Raw genomic sequence first — 16,643 nt, 5'->3', positions numbered from 1 at the left:
GGACCCATCGCTTCTTACAAACCTTTGAGATTTCTCTGTGCCAACAGAAGGTGGTTCACTCCACATGCTCAGGCCTGAGTTGAGCCCCAGGGTGGTGTGGTGGAGGCTCCTAGGAGCTCGACATAGAGGCTGAAGCCCCCATACCCTCTTTTCCTCCCGCCCCCAGGGGAGCAGGAAGGACAGGGCCCAGGAGCCCTCAATGTCTATACCAAGGAGAAGGCAGGGCGGGCAGGGAGTGGGGGAGGCTGGCAGAGTGAAAGGGGCACCACAGGCAGCTGGCTCAAGGGAGGGCCTTTGCTTAGCGCCTTGTGCTGGAGTAGCTGTCTGCTGAGCTGTAGCTCCGGCTCCGGCTCCGGCTCCGGCTCCGAGAGCCCAGGCTGGGGCTGCGGGAGCTGCAGCTGCTGCTAGTGCGGGTCCGGCTGCGGCTGCGGCTGCGGGTCCGGGTCCGGCTGCGGCTGCGGCTGCGGCTCAGGCTCCGGGAAGAGCTTCGGCTGGCTGAGCGGCTGTACCAGGAGGAGGTGCTGCTGAGGCCACTGGATGAAGAGGGGCTGGGCCGGTAGTAGGGGATGGGGCGTTTCCGGGCACTGCAGGGACCAGAGGGAGACGGCATGAGGGCAAGACTCCTCCCAGCCTCAATCCAGGGAGCACAGGCACTGTCCCAAGAGACATTTCCCAGCTCCTCAGGAAAAAAAAATTCCCATACTCTTCCCTTGCAGTCCTGAGAACATCAAGGAGATGCTTTCAGTCTACTGCTGATATGTTTTGAAAAGTCATAATCTCACTTTTTTTTTTTTTAAACACAGCAAGGCTGGGCTCAGGGAGAACCTCCAGCTGGCAACAGTTTTGTTTTGCTATTTTTATTTTTACTAGAACCTTCTATTTATGGCAAAAAGAAGAGGCTGATTTTCCACTCACTGTAGTGCATCAAGTTTCCTTTTGAAATAAATGTATGGACCTTTTAAAAGAAAAGCACATCTATTTACAGAAAATTAAGTAAATGGTACACTTGATAATCAGACAAGGCAAAAGTGGGGGATGGAAGTTTGGGAAACACTGAATGGGTTCATCATGATGGACTATTTGGGGTTGAGTATGGAAACCAGAGCGTCTTTTGGAAATGCAACTCTCTTCCTCTCAGCCTTCCTCCAAGTCCATTCCAAGGATACCTTCGAAAGTCAAGGCAGTGGGTTAGGACTCCCTTCCTGCGTGCCAGGCCAAGGCAGGGTGTTCTGTGAGACACTTGAGAAGGCAATGCCATTACCCTGCCTTACTATCTGGGGCACAAGCTCTTCTTCCTCCCTTCACGTCATCTCCAGGGAGGAGGCGTGGGAGGCCGGGATACTTGTGGGTCTCTGGACTGAGCAGCTGACCCTTGGAGGACCAGGAGGTAGGCCAACCGATTGTCAAGAGCCATTTTTAGGGCAACATTCAGCCATTCTCTCCATTTCAAGGTCCGAGAAATTTGTGTCCATTTAGACTCAGGCTTCTCTTCTAGGGCCTTTCTCGTCCGAGACTTTATCTGTTACAGGAATCTTTATCCATCTAGTCTGGCCATTCAGTCCATCACAGTGGAACACAGTGGGTTCCAGTGTTCTGCATGTAAGTTTATAAACGGCATTCACATCTCTTTGCCCCTTTTCATTTCATGCTTATGATACTACTGGGAGTTATTTCCTCCAATAGTTCATGGGTGAGAAAACTTAGATTCTGGGAGATGAAGAGACTTTCCCAGCTCACCTGGAAAGTGGCAGAGCCAACATTCCTCTCCAAAACAGTGCTCCTCCCCTTACCCACTAGGGCTCCCTCCCAGTCCTTTTGGCACCTAAACAATCCTGTTTGCCCTCCCTACACTTGGTTCAGGGTATAATTACCTATGGGTCTATTCAAGCCTTGCATTCGGGCTGTGGGTCTAAGGGCGGAGGTCTGTTGCCACCGCCTGGCTCCGCCCCCACGCAAAGTCCCGGTTCTGTTCCTTGCTTGGGTCCCCGTTCCTTATGGCCCAGCCCCGCCTCCCTCGCCCCAGCTGCATGCGCATATTCCGGCCACACCCTATTCCTCCGGCTGGGCTCACCCCTTGGCCAGCCACTGCATTCTACCCGACCCCGCCGGCCTAGGCCCCGCCCCCTTCTTGCAAGCCCGCGTGGTGGCTGAGGGTGCTGACTCGCCCGAGGCTGTGAACAGAAACTTCATTTCGGTGGCTGATGGGGGGCAGGGTGTCCCTGAGCTCCCACAATCCTGCGATCCAGCCCCAAGGAGGCCTGGGGAGAGTCTGAGACCCCAGCGGGTGGGAAGGGAGTGGAAATGAGGCAGGAGGTGGGTGCCTCCTGGCTTCACCTCGTTATTCTCCGCGCCTCCAGGTGGCTCGGGGAGTCTCTCCGGCGCTTCCGCATGGGCGAGTAGGACCGACGTCTCCGCCGCGCTCGCTCGCGCTCCCGCTGCTGCGAATCCTTCTCGCTGTACTTGGGGTCCCGCTCCCTGAAGGGGTGCGGTGGGGATGTTACTGGGGAGCTGGGGCTGGCCTGGCTTTTCGGTGGGAGGGGGGCACTCACTTCCTCCTTACCTTTGCCCTCCCCCTCGCTGGGGCAGGGATGGGGTCTGCACGGGGCCCCTAGGGAGGTGGGAGGGAAAATGACACGGCTGTGGGGAGAGTCTGCATGGATGGGTGGGTACCCGGGGGCGGGGGAGGGCCTTGCAGCTGGACGTGTGTAGGGGTGTCAGCCTTTGAAGGTGGGCATTGCAGGGTGAGGATATGACTGTTAGGTGGGCCCAGGTGCCGAGTAAGAATCAGAACTGGGGGGTATGGACATAGGGATGAGGAGTAGTATTAGGTGTGCGAAGAGTCTGAGGGCTGGGGTGTGGCCGTTGGAGTGTTTGGGGTGAGTACATGAGAACGCTGGGATGTACTGGGGGCCTGACTGCCACTCCAGACACGGCAAAGGGAACCACTAGGATGCTGAGTCATCTCCCATCCGTAGCCCGGCAGGGCTTGACCAGAGAGGAGCTCGCGGGGCTTGGGAGACGCCCCAGAGAAGCAAGTCGAGGAGGCGATGCCAGACAGGAGGATCCGAGCAAAGGAGTGGGGACTGCGGGGCGGTGTGGGGGGGCGGGACGGGGCCGGTACCTGCTGGGACTGTAGCGGGAGTAGCTGGGGCTTCGGCGGGACCTAGAGCTTCTGCTAGGCGGGCTCCTCTTGCCAGAATTGGAGGAATAGCTGCGAGAGCGGGAGGAGGACCTGGAAGAGAGGAGACAGCCTCTGAGGGGCCTGCTGAGCTCTGCCGGGCTTGCCCCGTCTGTCCAGCGTTTTATTCAGCTGGTCTCCAGGCCTTTTTATTTCTGGAGGCCAGGCAAAGGAACCAAGCCCTTACCTGAGGATGAAATCCCCTCCCTTTTGGATGGTTAATAATGATATCAACAACGTCCCCTTATTGAGTTCTTCCTCTCCTGGCCACGTGTTAGCTGTGTGACCTTTGGGCAGTTGATTTCACTTCTCTGGGCCACTACTTTCTGATCTGTAAAATGGGGGTAATTGTACTTACCCCATAGAATTGTAAATTAAACGTGTAAATTAGGGTAAATTACTTAGCATCTTGGCATATAGTCAGCACACAGGAAATGTTTATTATTATATATTCTACTATGTGCCAGATTTTGAACTAATTTTTTTACATCTTTATTGGAGTATAACTGCTTTACAATGGTGTGTTAGTTTCTGCTTTACATATATCCCCATATCCCCTCCCTCTTGAGCCTCCCTCCCACCCTCCCTCTCCCACCCCTCTCGGTGGTCACAAAGCACCGAGCTGACCCCCATGTGCTATGCAGCTGCTTCCCACTAGCCATCCACTTTACGTTTGGCAGCGTATATATGTCAGTGCTACTGTTTCACTTCATGCCAGCTTCCCCTCCCCGCACTGTGTCCTCAAGTCCGTTCTCTACATCTGCGTCTTTATTCCAGCTCTACCACTAGGTTCATCAGTACCGGTTTTTTCGATTCCATATATGTGCGTTAGCATGCGGTATTTGTTGTTCTCTTTCTGACTTGCTTCACTCTGTATGAAAGACTCTAGGTCCACCCACTTCATTACAAATAACTCAATTTCGTTCCTTTTTATGGCTGAGTAATATTCCACTGTATATATGTGCCACATCTTTATCCATTCATCTGCCGATGGACATTTAGATTGCTTCCATGTCCTGGCTACTGTAAATAGTGCTGCAATGAACATTGTGGTACATGTATCTTTTTGAATTATGGTTTTCTCAGGGTATATGCCCAGTAGTGGGATTGCTGGGTCATATGGTAGTTCTATTTTTTTTTTTTTTTTTTTTTTGCTGTACGCGGGCCTCTCACTGTTGTGGCCTCTCCCGTTGCAGAGCACAGGCTCCGGACGCGCAAGCTCAGTGGCCATGGCTCATGGGCCCAGCCGCTCCGTGGCATGTGGGATCTTCCCGGACCGGGGCACGAGCCCGCATCCCCTGCATCGGCAGGTGGACTCTCAACCACTGCACCACCAGGGAAGCCTGGTAGTTCTATTTTTATTGAACTAATGTTTTGTGTATATTATCTTATTTAATCCTCAGTATTTCCTAGGGTTAGGTACTATTATCAATCCCATTCTATAGATGAGGACACAGAGGCAGAGAGAGATGATGTATTGGGTTGGCCAAAAAGTGCCTTTGCTTTTTAAGTAAAAATAAAAGACACACTTTTCATTTTCACCAGGAACTTTATTGAACAACATATTCACCCTTTTGTTCCACTACCTTCTGCCATTTTTCAGGCGACTTCATAATTCCATCTTCCCCAAACTTTTTATCTTTTTGAGCCAAGAACTGTTACAGATGCCTTTTACAGTCTTCCAGGGAATTGAAATTTTTTCCATTAAGAGAATTTTGTAAAGACTTAAATAAATGGAAACCTGAAGGTGCAATGTCTTGTTCAAAGGTGGCAGATAAATCAGAACTTCCCAGCCAAGCTGTAACAGTTTTTGCCTGGTCATCAAAGACACATGTGGTCTTGCCTTATCCTGATGGAAGATTATGCGTTTTCTGTTGACTAATTCTGGATGCTTTCCATTGAGTGCTGCTTTCAGTTGGTCTAATTGGAAGCAATACTTGTTGGAATTAATTGTTTGGTTTTCCAGAAGGAGCTCATAATAGAGGAATCTCTTCCAATCCCACCACATATACAACATCGCCTTCTTTGGATGAAGAACAGCCTTTGGTGTGGTTGTTCATTTCGCTCGCCCCGCGATCTCTTCCGCTCCAGACAACTGAACAGTATCCACTTTTCAGCGCCCACCACAATTTGTTTTAAAAACGGAACGTTTTCATTACGTTTAAGTAGAGAATCACATGCGGAAATATGGTCAAGGAGGTTTTTTTCGCTTAACTTATGTGGAACCCAAACATCAAAGCAATTAACGTAACCTGGTGCAAATGATTTTCAACGCTTGATTTGAATATTTTGAGTATGTCAGCTATCTCCTGCATGGCATAACGTTGATTGTTCTCAATGAATGTCTCGATTTGGTCACTATCAACTTCACTGGTCTACCCGACCGTGGAGCATCGTCCAGTAAGAAATCTCCAGCACAAAACTTCGCAAACCACTTTTGACACGTTCGATCAGTCACAGCACCTTCTCCATACACTGCACAAATCTTTTTTTGCATCAGTTGCATTTTTACCTTTCTTGAAATAATAAAGAATAGTATGCCAAAAATGTTGTTTTTCTTCCATCTCCAATATTAAAATGGCTACACAAAAATTAACCGATTTTGATGTCTGTTTTTTGAAATTTTGAAACTTTATTTTTTAAAAGTTTATTTTATATATTTAATATAATTATATGTAATACTTTTATTAATTTTAATATATTGTTTTCCTTTTAACATCTTTATTGGAGTATAATTGCTTTACAATGGTGTTAGTTCCTGCTTTATAACAAAGTGAGTCAGCTATACATATACATATATCCCCAAATATCCTCCCTCATGCACACTGATATGACAGCTGTCACATACACTCTAACAAAATTGTTTTGAATCAAGTTAAAGACAACTAAGTGCTACTAGAGCCATCTTACAGAAAAAACCAAACAAACCTTTTGGCCAACCCAATAATTTGTTCAAGGTCACTCAGCTGGTAAGGGGTTTGAACCCAGGTCTGTTTGGCTACAAAGTGCTCCTGACTTCTGCTAGACTACACTGTTGTGCATCCGAATTACTAACCCCTATGCTATTTCCAGTCTTTTTCCCTCTTGCTAATGCCTCCCACGTTTAGAGAACGACTGCCTTAGTTTCTCCACCACTTTCCTAGGAACATCTACCCTTCTTTCTCAGTCTTTCAAATAATTTTCATCTCACAGTTGCTGATTTGATCTGCTAGTAGTTCCTGCCAGGGCTCAGAGGGATTATGTGGCCATGTCTGTATTCAGTGGGAAAGAGGGCTGGGAAGGATTAGCAATGTCTGCTACAGGCACAGGAATGAGTAGGGGGGACACTCTCTCATGCTCTGTTTTTGCCAGCTTTCCCTCACAGGAATGCTAGCAAAGTTTTCCTATCCTTTTCAGTTTGAAAAGAAGTCTTGCTCTGACTTGCCCTCACCCAGGTGTTCCTTAGCCCCTTCCTACTTTCTTAGGTGATCATAATAACCATCGCCTTGGGACTCTATTCTTACATGTTGCCCAGCGTGATGGAAGGAGTGTGGACAAGGAATAGCTCCTCCAGTCTTAGTGCCCTGGGACAGTGTCCAGCTATGGCCCCTGAAAAATTTGCTTTGCCAACTTGCTCTTTGGCTATATATTGAGAGACATTATAAAAAAGAGTTACGATGAAATAATGCTTTTGGACACTTTGAAAGGACGTCAGGCATTTCTATCCACTGTACCACATAGTGTCCCTTTTCTGTGGAGCCATGTGAATCATTTTTCATACTTAAAAATCAGAAATAACTGCTCTTCCAAGCAACTGGTTCAATTTTTATCTTTTTTGTTAATAATGTAAAGGGACAATTTCCCTTTTTGCTTTGTCTGCCAGGGAGCTCAGAGTCACATTTGCAGCACACCTCCATAGCAACAACCGTCATCCCTTGGTATCTGCGGGGGATTGATTCCAGGAGTCCCTGCAGATACCAGAACCTGCAGATGCTCAAGTCCCTTATATAAAATGGCATAGTATATTGAATACACTGGCCTTTCATAACCAGGGATGTGAAACCCACAGATACAGATGGCCAACCGTACAGAATGGTAGGACATGCCTTTGGGACTTAACCTTCCTCCTGATTTAATTTTATTTCTCTCAATTTTCCTTTTAGCCTGACTTGCTCTTCTACTTATGTTACTCTATCATGTTGAATATTTCTGTTAGCTTCCTTGCCTCCTTATTTTGAATGAACTGGTCTTGAGGTAACCACCTACGTAAGCAACTGTTTTTTGATATGGTTGCAGAAGAGGAATAGTTGGGTTGCTGTTGGAAGTTCTTGTTTGTAGAGGGAAGCTGGACTCCATGAAGCTGTGGGTTGGTTAGATTGGATGGAATCTTCCAATTCCTGAGATCGCATGTCTCTGCACTCTGCCATATCGTTATTCCACATGAGAAAATCAAACAATAACCAGGGGTTATTAGAATTGAGTGGTAAAGTGAAAAAAATGGGCACAATTCTTCTCCCTGTATCCATGCCCCTTGCAGTGTGATTTTGCAGTTCCTCCCACTAAGAGGAGCATCCCTTGCATCTATCTGGATTGGTCCTCTGACTTGCAATGGCTAAGAAAACAGCTGAAGAGCTCATGCCTGTTCCAAGCCGAGGCCTTGCACACTACTGCTCTCTCCTGGAACCCTGCCATCACCATGTGAACAAGCCCAGACAAGCCTGCTGGAAGATGTGGGGCCACATGGAGCAGAGATGAATCAGCTGGGGTCATTCAAACCAGCCAGCCCCCAGACAACCCACCAGCTGATGGAAGACACATGCATGAACCCAAGAGAGAACAGAAGAAGAACCACTCAGCTGAGCCCAGCCCAAACTGCTGATCCACTGAATCAAGAACCAAGGAAAAACTTATTGATAAGGATGCTACACTGGGGGGATAATTTTTATGCAGCAGAAGATAACTGATACACATGAATGCATCCTCATGCCAATAACAACAATCAAAACTGATATTATATTCCAAGTACTGATCTAAGTGTCTTATAGTCCTCAGAGCAATCCTTCAGGGTAAGTATTGTTACGGTTTTCATTTTGCAGGGGAGGAAACTAAGGCTCAGACAGGTTAACTGACAACCAAGGCCACCAGTGAGTAATAGATAGAATAGGCATTCAAACTCAAATCTGTTCCACTTCTGTCGCTTGGTGGTCAAACGACCTCTCCAGTTACCTTAACTAGCTGCAGAGCCAAGGTCAAAATTGCACTCACCTTTTCCCGGAAGAGGTGGATCGGCTGCTGGTGCACCTGGGGGAGGCCCTGGGGTTTGGAGATCTGGAGGAGTGGGCGCTGGCACAGGACGAGCTGCGGGAGCGCCCTCTCATGGGGGAGCTCCGGGCTGTGGGTGGGACCAAACTGGACTTCTTCACCTCGGTGCACTCCAGACATGGCGACTGGAATCCTCTGCAGAGGGGGAGAATGGCTGTTAGCACTGGCCCGCCCGCTGGTCCAGGGCATCTTCAGCTGATACTCACCTCCGTACTTTGCCTCGGCTGTGGTGCTCTCAGAACCCCCCATCCACCTTTCCCCATCTTACTACCTCTGGAAAGACTTCCCAGACCCCGTACGGATGTTAGTGGAGCAGAGATAGAGTAGGACACATACCACAGGGTGCATGATGGGTATGATCAAATCACATGGTGGAAGATTTCGTCCCCTTCCAGTCCCTCTGATCATATGAATGAGAAGGCCCAGGTTGGGTACTAGGGGGTTTTTACTGTCTCTTTAATGCTTGCAATCTCCCAAAGAGAGAGAGAGCAGGCCTGAGACTCAGAACCTTGGGCAGGCAACTGTAACTAACCAGAATTAAATACAGTGATTGAATCATATGTATTTTCACAGGTGCAGTCTATTGAGGACAGGTGATACAAATTTTCTATTTAAGCTAGTACTACAAGTTTCCTTATATTAAAAAGTGAGTTTATTAAAGTAAATGAGAGTAACAGTAGTATCTGGATACAGAACGACTCAAGAAAGTGACATGGAGTTGGTTTAAGTTGGGAAACTGGCGTAGCCCATTTTGCAGATGGGGGACTGGAGACCCAAAGAAGGGTGGAGGCTTGTTCAAATTCACCCAAAGCACAGGGTCCTGTCATATCCTCACCTTGCCTAGAACCATGCTGGGTTCCTGTTGGTTCTCGGTAAGGACATGCTCATTGGGATTGGGCCAAGGGTCAAGTTCAAATAACATTCATATAGTTTCATCGTGACCCAGCCCCTGCCCATACGCCAGTCTCAGCTCGGGCACTTCCCTCTCTTGACTCCAGCCATAGTGGACTACTTGTCCCTCCTGGAATATTCCTATTCCCTTCCTTGCCTTCAGGCTTTAGAACATTCCCACTGCCTGGAACCCTCTTCACTTGACAACTCCTACTCATGGTTCAGGCTTTCGACCCCCTTAAGACTGGTTGTGTGACCTCCATTGTGTTATCAGAGCCCCCAGCCTCCAATGCCTCCCCCCACCCCTAGACGGCTCGCTTGGTCTTATAATTGTTGTCTCCCTCCCCCAGACATGGAGCTCCCTGGGGACAGGACTCATGTCTCTGGACACTGTATCCCAGCACCAGGACAGAGCCAATGTCCTAGGTCATTGATAAATAGCTGTGGAACAAACAGGCTGAGCCCCTGCACATCCTGGGAGCTTCACAGCATCATCTCATTTAGCCCCCAACAACCCTAGGAAGTTGGCACCATTATCATCCCTTATTTACAGAGAAGACCCAGAAGGGTGAGTTGCTTGCTCACGGCCACCCAGAGTCTCAAACCCCGATCTGTCCAGCCCTGAAGTCCATGTCCCTGCTACCTTGCCAGCCCCTGCCTTTACTGTCTGTGGTTCCCCTGATTTAGAGCTGATGTCTCTTCCATTCTGCCCTCTGCTCATAGCTGACATGACATAAATAGCCACGGATTTAAAGATCATTTATACTTCACAGTGAAAGGCTGGGTCTAAGTTACTTAATTTGGCTGTCCACATAGATCAGATTAAGCAGGTAACTGCTAAATGCCGTTCAGGCTTAACTCCAGTTCTGGAGACAGATCTGTGTTTCAATCCCAGTGCCGGCCCTTATTAAGTGAGGTTCTTAACTGCTCTGAGCTTGTTTCCCCATCAGCTAAAAAAGAATTATAAGAGAACCTATCCCGTAAAGGTTTTAGAAGGAGTTTAGGAAGATTATCTATGGAAAGCACCTGGCATAGTACCTCAGGGCTCCATAAATAATAGCTGCTGTTATTATTATTGTTGTTGTTGTTGTTATTGCTATTCTCAGTATTTCCTGCATAACAGCCCTGAAGTATATGAGTAGATATCTGGGAACATCACTGCCTGTTCTTGGAGACATGGACTTTGCTCTGACCCAGCCCTGGCTCCCAGCCGAGCTTGGGTGTGAACTGAGGCCAGGGATGCCCTGAGGCAGGCAGATCCACCCCTCTCCACCCTCTCACCACTGGCAACCACTCATCTTTTCACCGTCTCCATAGCTTTGCCTTTTCCAGAATGTCATATAGTTGGAATCGTAGAATATGCAGCCTTTTCAGATTGGCTTCTTTCTATTAGTAACATGGATTTAAGTTTCCTCCCTGTCTTTTCATTGCTTAGTAACTTGTTTCTTTTTAGTGCTGAATAGTATTCCATTGTGTGTATGGACCACAGTTAACTTATCTATTCACCTATTGAAGGATATCTTGGTTGCTTCCAAATTTGGGCATGAATAAAGCTGCTATAAAAACATCCATGTGTAGGTTTTTGTATGGACATAAATTTTCAATGCGTTTGGGTAAATACTGTGGCATATTTTAAAATGACAGTGACTTTAAATGTTAGACTTTCTCCTCTGATTATTGGTAAACTGACATCTGTTTTTTCCTGCCCAGCCTCCATCCCTCCTCCTGATAACAGTACCTTGCTTCTCCTTCAGAGAACCAGACATTCCCCAGTTTTAGTGTACATGGGAAGACTCATTAGCCCTGATGGTGGCATATGACAAGTTCTAGCCAAGAATACTGCATCCCCTGGGCAGTGTGATTGGTCTAGTGTGGGCAGATGACCCAAGCTGGGCCAAGCAGAGTCAATGAGCACTTGCCCTGATATTCTGCTGAAATTCTCGGGAAAGAGGCATTTTCCTTCCATTGGCTGGCTAGACCGATAGAATGTTAACTGGATGGCATCTTTGCCAATGCTTTGGGAGGATCTGCTTGAAAATAAAGCCAAGAGAGGGGGAAGCAGAACTGAGAGATGTAATAGGAAAGACAGATTCCTGATGACGTATTTTTTGAGACCCTGGATCCAGCTATACCTGAAGCTGATCTCCTTGGATAGTTTTTTCAGAAATGATGCCGATCTCTCTCTCTCTCTCTTTCTCTCAAATAAAAGAGCTGGAGTCTGTGTGTGTGGTGTAGGGCTAGGGTGAGAGACTGAGATTGTGGAGCTCAGGCAGGACCCCCTCCTGCCGCCCAGGTGCACTGACCTTGACTCTCTGCCCCTGCTGGTGGGGGAGAGATTCTCCAAAGCGGCCCCCTCGTTCTGGGGGGAGGAGGTGGTGAAGGAGTTCCCTGAATCAGAGGTGTTGCCGCTGTTGGGGCCCCGGCTCTTGCTCAGGCCCCCAGTGGGGCTCTCCTTCTCCTGACCCCGAGACCTGGCTGAGCTGATCTGCATGGAGGGTGGCGAGGAGGTGTCATTGCCCGAGTCATACTCCTGGGAGCGTCCTCGGGACGTGGCGAGCAGCCTGGCAGTTCTGGTAAAGAGGGTAGCAGCCCCCGGCCCAGTGATCTGAAAGCAAAAACACCCGTCGGACACTGCTGCGCGCTGGGTCTGCGGGCTGTGTCTAAATAACCAAGAAATGTTTACCATCATGATGCACTGTAACGAAAGGAAAGAGAGAGAGGAGAGGAAAGGGGAGACGCCAAAAAACAAAAGCACAAATTCCTGAAAGAATACCACAGAAAGGAGATCTTTTTTTTACCCCCTGCTAGGATAACTGGAAGATTTAAGTATCATGCAGAGAAAAAAGCATGCGATCCAGATTAAACAAAAGAAAAAGGAAATTATACAAAATTTAATTCTAAGGAATTAAACGAAAGCAACAACTTAAGAGAAGGGGGGGGTGTAAACACCCTTAACCTAAAACAATAATAAAAATAAAGAAAAGTGGGGGGAAAGAAAGGAGGCTATGGGCCTGAAAAAATATATCTTGAAACTTAAGAACAAAAAAAGGAGATAAAGCCAAAATTTTAAACGTCAACCAAATCCTCAACAAATTTGACTTTTTTTTTTTTTAAAGAAAAAGTTGCCCGAATAGAACCCTAAACAAATATCACGTGGGGAAAAGAAATGAAATAAAGATGAGAGGTTTTTTTTAATATAAAGTCAAGGTCACAAAATGATATTTTAGTAGTTTTCAACTAAAGGGGAAAAGAAAGAGGGGACAAAAAATAAAAAATGGAAGTCAAACTGTCTGACGGAAAACAAACAAAAAAAAGCTCTCTACGGATATCTGCGTGTGTCCTTTTCCCCCTGGAGAAGGTAGCTAAGGCGCTCGAGTGGCTTCTAATAAATTCTCTCATGTCTTTGCGGATTATATCCACTTACCAAGCAAGAACTCCTCCTTTAGTAGGTAGGTAAGGTGTAAGAGAAAGGGAAGAGCGGGCAAGGTGAGTCCATCATTAGAGTCGCAAATGACAAGAAAAAACACACACCTTTCTGTACATCCTCACACTTGGCCCTGAACTTTGGGTTTTGGGTTTTCAGTGTTCTTGACAGGTGAAGCATCACTTCTGGTTGGCTTTCTCAGTAACGGGACCGCAAGCCATCAACACTAACCTCATCAGTCCCTTAATGCCCAAGTTGGATCAAGAAACCCTTGCTGACAATGCAGATGGCGGCTAGAGTTCGCATCAATCTAAGGTGTCAAGATGGGGGGCGGGGAACAGGGAAGGTGTGCTTGTGACAAACGGCTTTGGGAGGGGCTGCCTTGGGGTGCCTGGGAATGAGGAGGGGTCCCCAGGATCCTGTGTGGGGCTGATCTAGGACAGATGAAGGAGTAAAGGAGGCGAGGGAGAGACAGCCCTCAGGAAGGCTATGGTGTGTTTAGAAGTACAATGGATGGTTTTCTTTAAACGTTCAGACCAGTCTCACAGCTGGGAATGACATAGTGGGTTTGGTTCTGGTCCCCCAACAATACCATGCTTAGATGTGGGCAAGATGGACCTCTGCCCTGGGTCTCCTCCTGCGATAACCATTCCCTTGGGGTGAGAAATCTGTGGGGCTGGGAAGGCACCACTTGTAAACCACGCCCCCTGAAATGACTCTCTGGGGACCTGAAATCCCAGAATTCTCTGTTTAAATGACCCCTGAGTCCCCTTCCAGGGTCTCTGCAGGATCACCCATGGATCTGTTCTCCCAGGGGTAGACCATGCTTCAAGTGTGCACATTCCTAGGTCCAAGTGTGGCTATCTGAACAGAAGTTGGATGTTCAGGCTTAGGTGTCCGTGTGCTTGGGTGGGAGGTCCATCACGGTGCTGGACGATGCAAGGACACGGGGGGAGAATGGGAGGGGCCAGGGCCTCAGGGCAGATTCTCCCTAAACTGTCATGTTGTGGCCTGGCGCTCCAAGGGGTCCAAGATTCTAAATCCAAATCTGACTTTCCAGATCATTTCGAAGGTATGCTTGCCAAGATAGGAGAACCTATTTCATCTAAGTTTGATGGATTGACTTATAAACATTTGCATGTATAGTGTGTGGCTCTCCTTCTATGCGCTTGTCCCAGGCCCTGCAAATATTAGTGTAGGCCTCACCAGCAAAAGCCTGCTTCCCCCACCCAGTTTCTCCCATGCACCTTGGGCCTAAAGAAGGGGGACTTCTGGGCTTTCTTAAGGAAACACTTCTGCCTTCTCAGCAGTTGGTCATGAGGGTGAGATACAGAGACAACGGAACTGTGAGAATAACAGTGATGACCCCACCAGCTCAGGATATCAGCTCCTGGAGCTGGGGAGGTGGGACTTCCTTTGTGGATTCTCCCAGGAGGCTTTGCACACAGACAAGGTGGTGGTCCAGCTTTACCAGGTTCCACCCAGCGTGGCTGCCACTGTACATGCTTGGCAATCTGGCTAGCTTTGCTCTGGGACGAGGGGCCTCAGAATAAGGTTGCCCAAGTGGGGTTTTCTAGTGTGAGACTTCTTTAAAAATTAACGTAAAGGCCCTTTTTCCATTCAGCTCCTTTTTGTCTTGCAGTTTGCAAGTTGGATGCCATATCCTTCCCACCTCTGAGAGTTCAATGGCTACATGTGTATTTCCACCACCTCTGTCAGGAATGACAAAGCATCGTGCCAGGCAATTAGACCCTGGGACCTGGGCTCTCAGGCTGGGGCTTGGTCTGGGGATGGGCTCATGGAATCTTTGCCTCAGAGACAGTGAATGTTTGGTAGCCAGTGTATCACAAGTGACTCAGGTGAGCCCCTCCTGGAAGGAACCAGGCTGGACCATGAATACAATGGTTTCCAGTATCCTACGGCTTTTGCTACCTGGAGGCATCCAGTCTGGGCCTTTCTCTGCCCAGGTACTTGTTTCCACCTTGACTACTAATTTCAAAGGATATGTCCTGGTGCATGAAGAGTCCCCAGGGGGAAGGATCTCCTGAACATAAGGCCCCTCGGGGCTCATGGATACAGAAGGGGACTTTGCCTTTTTCACATTCTCAACCCCACATCCTGAGCTCACAGGGCCACTTTCAGAGTGTCGCTACCTGACCACGACCACTATCCACGTGCAACTTGTGTGATCAGAACTGAGAACTCTCTAAGGCATCATGCTCTCCCATCGTCACGAAAAACAGAGATAAATGTACTACTGAAATGTCCTCATTGGGTTGACCCTGGGGCTTGAAAATACCAACCTCTCCTGCTTGTTTAAAAGTCCCATTTCTTTGGATGAATCTAAATTCTTTGACATGCGTGACAGTGACGACACTTCACAGCTCAACCCTGTGTCCTGCACAAGCCTCATCTCTTCCATATACCCGCCCCCCCACTCTGGCCCCCACGACCTTAGGCCAATCGATTAGAAAGTGTTCTTGGTTCTACCAGCACATCTTGCTCTCTCAACCCCAGGCCATTTGCCTATGCCATTTCCTCTGCCTAGAACACTGTTCCCCTCTTCTTCACTTCACATGGCTAAATTTATTCATCTTCCAGTTTACATATCACCTCCTCTTGAAAGCTTTCTCTGAGCTCCAGGCCAGGAAAGCACAAAACTCTCTACTTCATTCATTCTAACATTCACTCTTTCATTCGTTCACTCATTCAAAAATGAGTGGCTTCTGTCTGCCACAGCACGCTCACTGAGGCGAGGGGGCAGTAATTGCTTGTTTTACCTCCTGTCTCCATCTGGATGGGCTGAAAGTTGGGGTCTTGAGACCAGCTCAGGGCTGGGCATGTGAGCCACAGAGAATCTCTAGAATAAAGTTTTAGGTCCAGGCCAGTGGCAAAGAGAAGGAATGAATGCCCTCCACTCTTCCTCCTGGCCCTCATCAGACCTAGGACCCTCAGAGAAAGTACACAGGAGCCCAGTCTACACATGCTCAACAGCATAAGTTCCAGGCTAAGGTGAGAAGTTCCTGACCTGAGAGCCTTCCAGATGAGACAAGCGGTGTTGGGTCTCCTTACTTCCTCTTCCACCTTCTGCTATTCTGGGAGGTCGGGTTAAGAGATGAAATGGGTCTGGCCTCTTGCACGCAACAGGGCTGCTGGCCCATGCAGTGACTTTGCTCGGGTGCTAGAACGGTGCTCCCCGTGGGTCAGGAACTCGAAAATGGTGCCCCACTCTGGCCAGACAAATTAGAAAAGAGATATACCTTTCTCTGGACTGAAGCAGCCCCACATCGGTTTTCACAGCTGGCTCAACAAATGGAGGGTCGGTGGGGTGTAACTCCAAGGCCAGTCACCCTCGGACAGGGCACAACCAGCGTAACATGACATGCCTAGCAGGTCCTGGAGACGCAAATCTTCTCCCTCCGTTCGGCCTGCTTTAAGGATTACTTTGAGGGTCGCGGGAAGGGGTGGTGGCCCGAAGACTTTCATTCCTGCTTCCTTCAGCTGAACTCTATTTGGTTTTGTCTTTACCAGTCTTGATGGGCTCTATCTCTGTTTCCAGATGATAGAAACATTTTCATAAACTCAGTAGGGATGTCTGGATCGTTTAATGGCCTCTTAGCCTCAGATTCCTCCTTCTCCAGAGCTCTCCATTCACCCCACACACGGAGGAAAGATACAACGGAGGGGGGCCAAAGGCAGACTGTGGGGTGTGTGTGTGAGCGTGCGTGTGTGTGCGTGCATGTGCCAGTGATGCCATGATAATGCAGGGGAGACCTTCATAAAGTCAAGGACTTTATGACAGGCAGACGACAGAGGCCTCTGTGTGCTCGCCTCCCATCTCTAAGTGTC

At 48.4% G+C, this 16,643-nt stretch overlaps 1 protein-coding gene across 1 annotated transcript in view; it reads right to left on the bottom strand.

The window, feature by feature from the left end:
• Positions 1-298: 298 nt before the first annotated feature.
• The window catches only part of SRRM4 (serine/arginine repetitive matrix 4), a 161,588-nt gene continuing 145,243 nt past the window's right edge, over positions 299-16,643 (bottom strand). Inside the window, exons 9-13 of the mRNA XM_060121630.1 lie at positions 11,674-11,975; positions 8,423-8,614; positions 3,122-3,232; positions 2,335-2,475; positions 299-584 (exon numbers count right to left, since the gene is read on the bottom strand). Of these exons, the coding sequence (XP_059977613.1) occupies positions 299-584; positions 2,335-2,475; positions 3,122-3,232; positions 8,423-8,614; positions 11,674-11,975 (1,032 nt within the window). The remainder of the gene's footprint in view (positions 585-2,334; positions 2,476-3,121; positions 3,233-8,422; positions 8,615-11,673; positions 11,976-16,643) is intronic.

This window comes from Lagenorhynchus albirostris, chromosome 14 (genome assembly GCF_949774975.1).
Source record: "Lagenorhynchus albirostris chromosome 14, mLagAlb1.1, whole genome shotgun sequence".
NCBI classification, from domain to species: domain Eukaryota; kingdom Metazoa; phylum Chordata; class Mammalia; order Artiodactyla; family Delphinidae; genus Lagenorhynchus; species Lagenorhynchus albirostris.
Note: the sequence above shows the minus strand (reverse complement) of the source record. Positions and strands in the feature narration are given on the sequence as shown.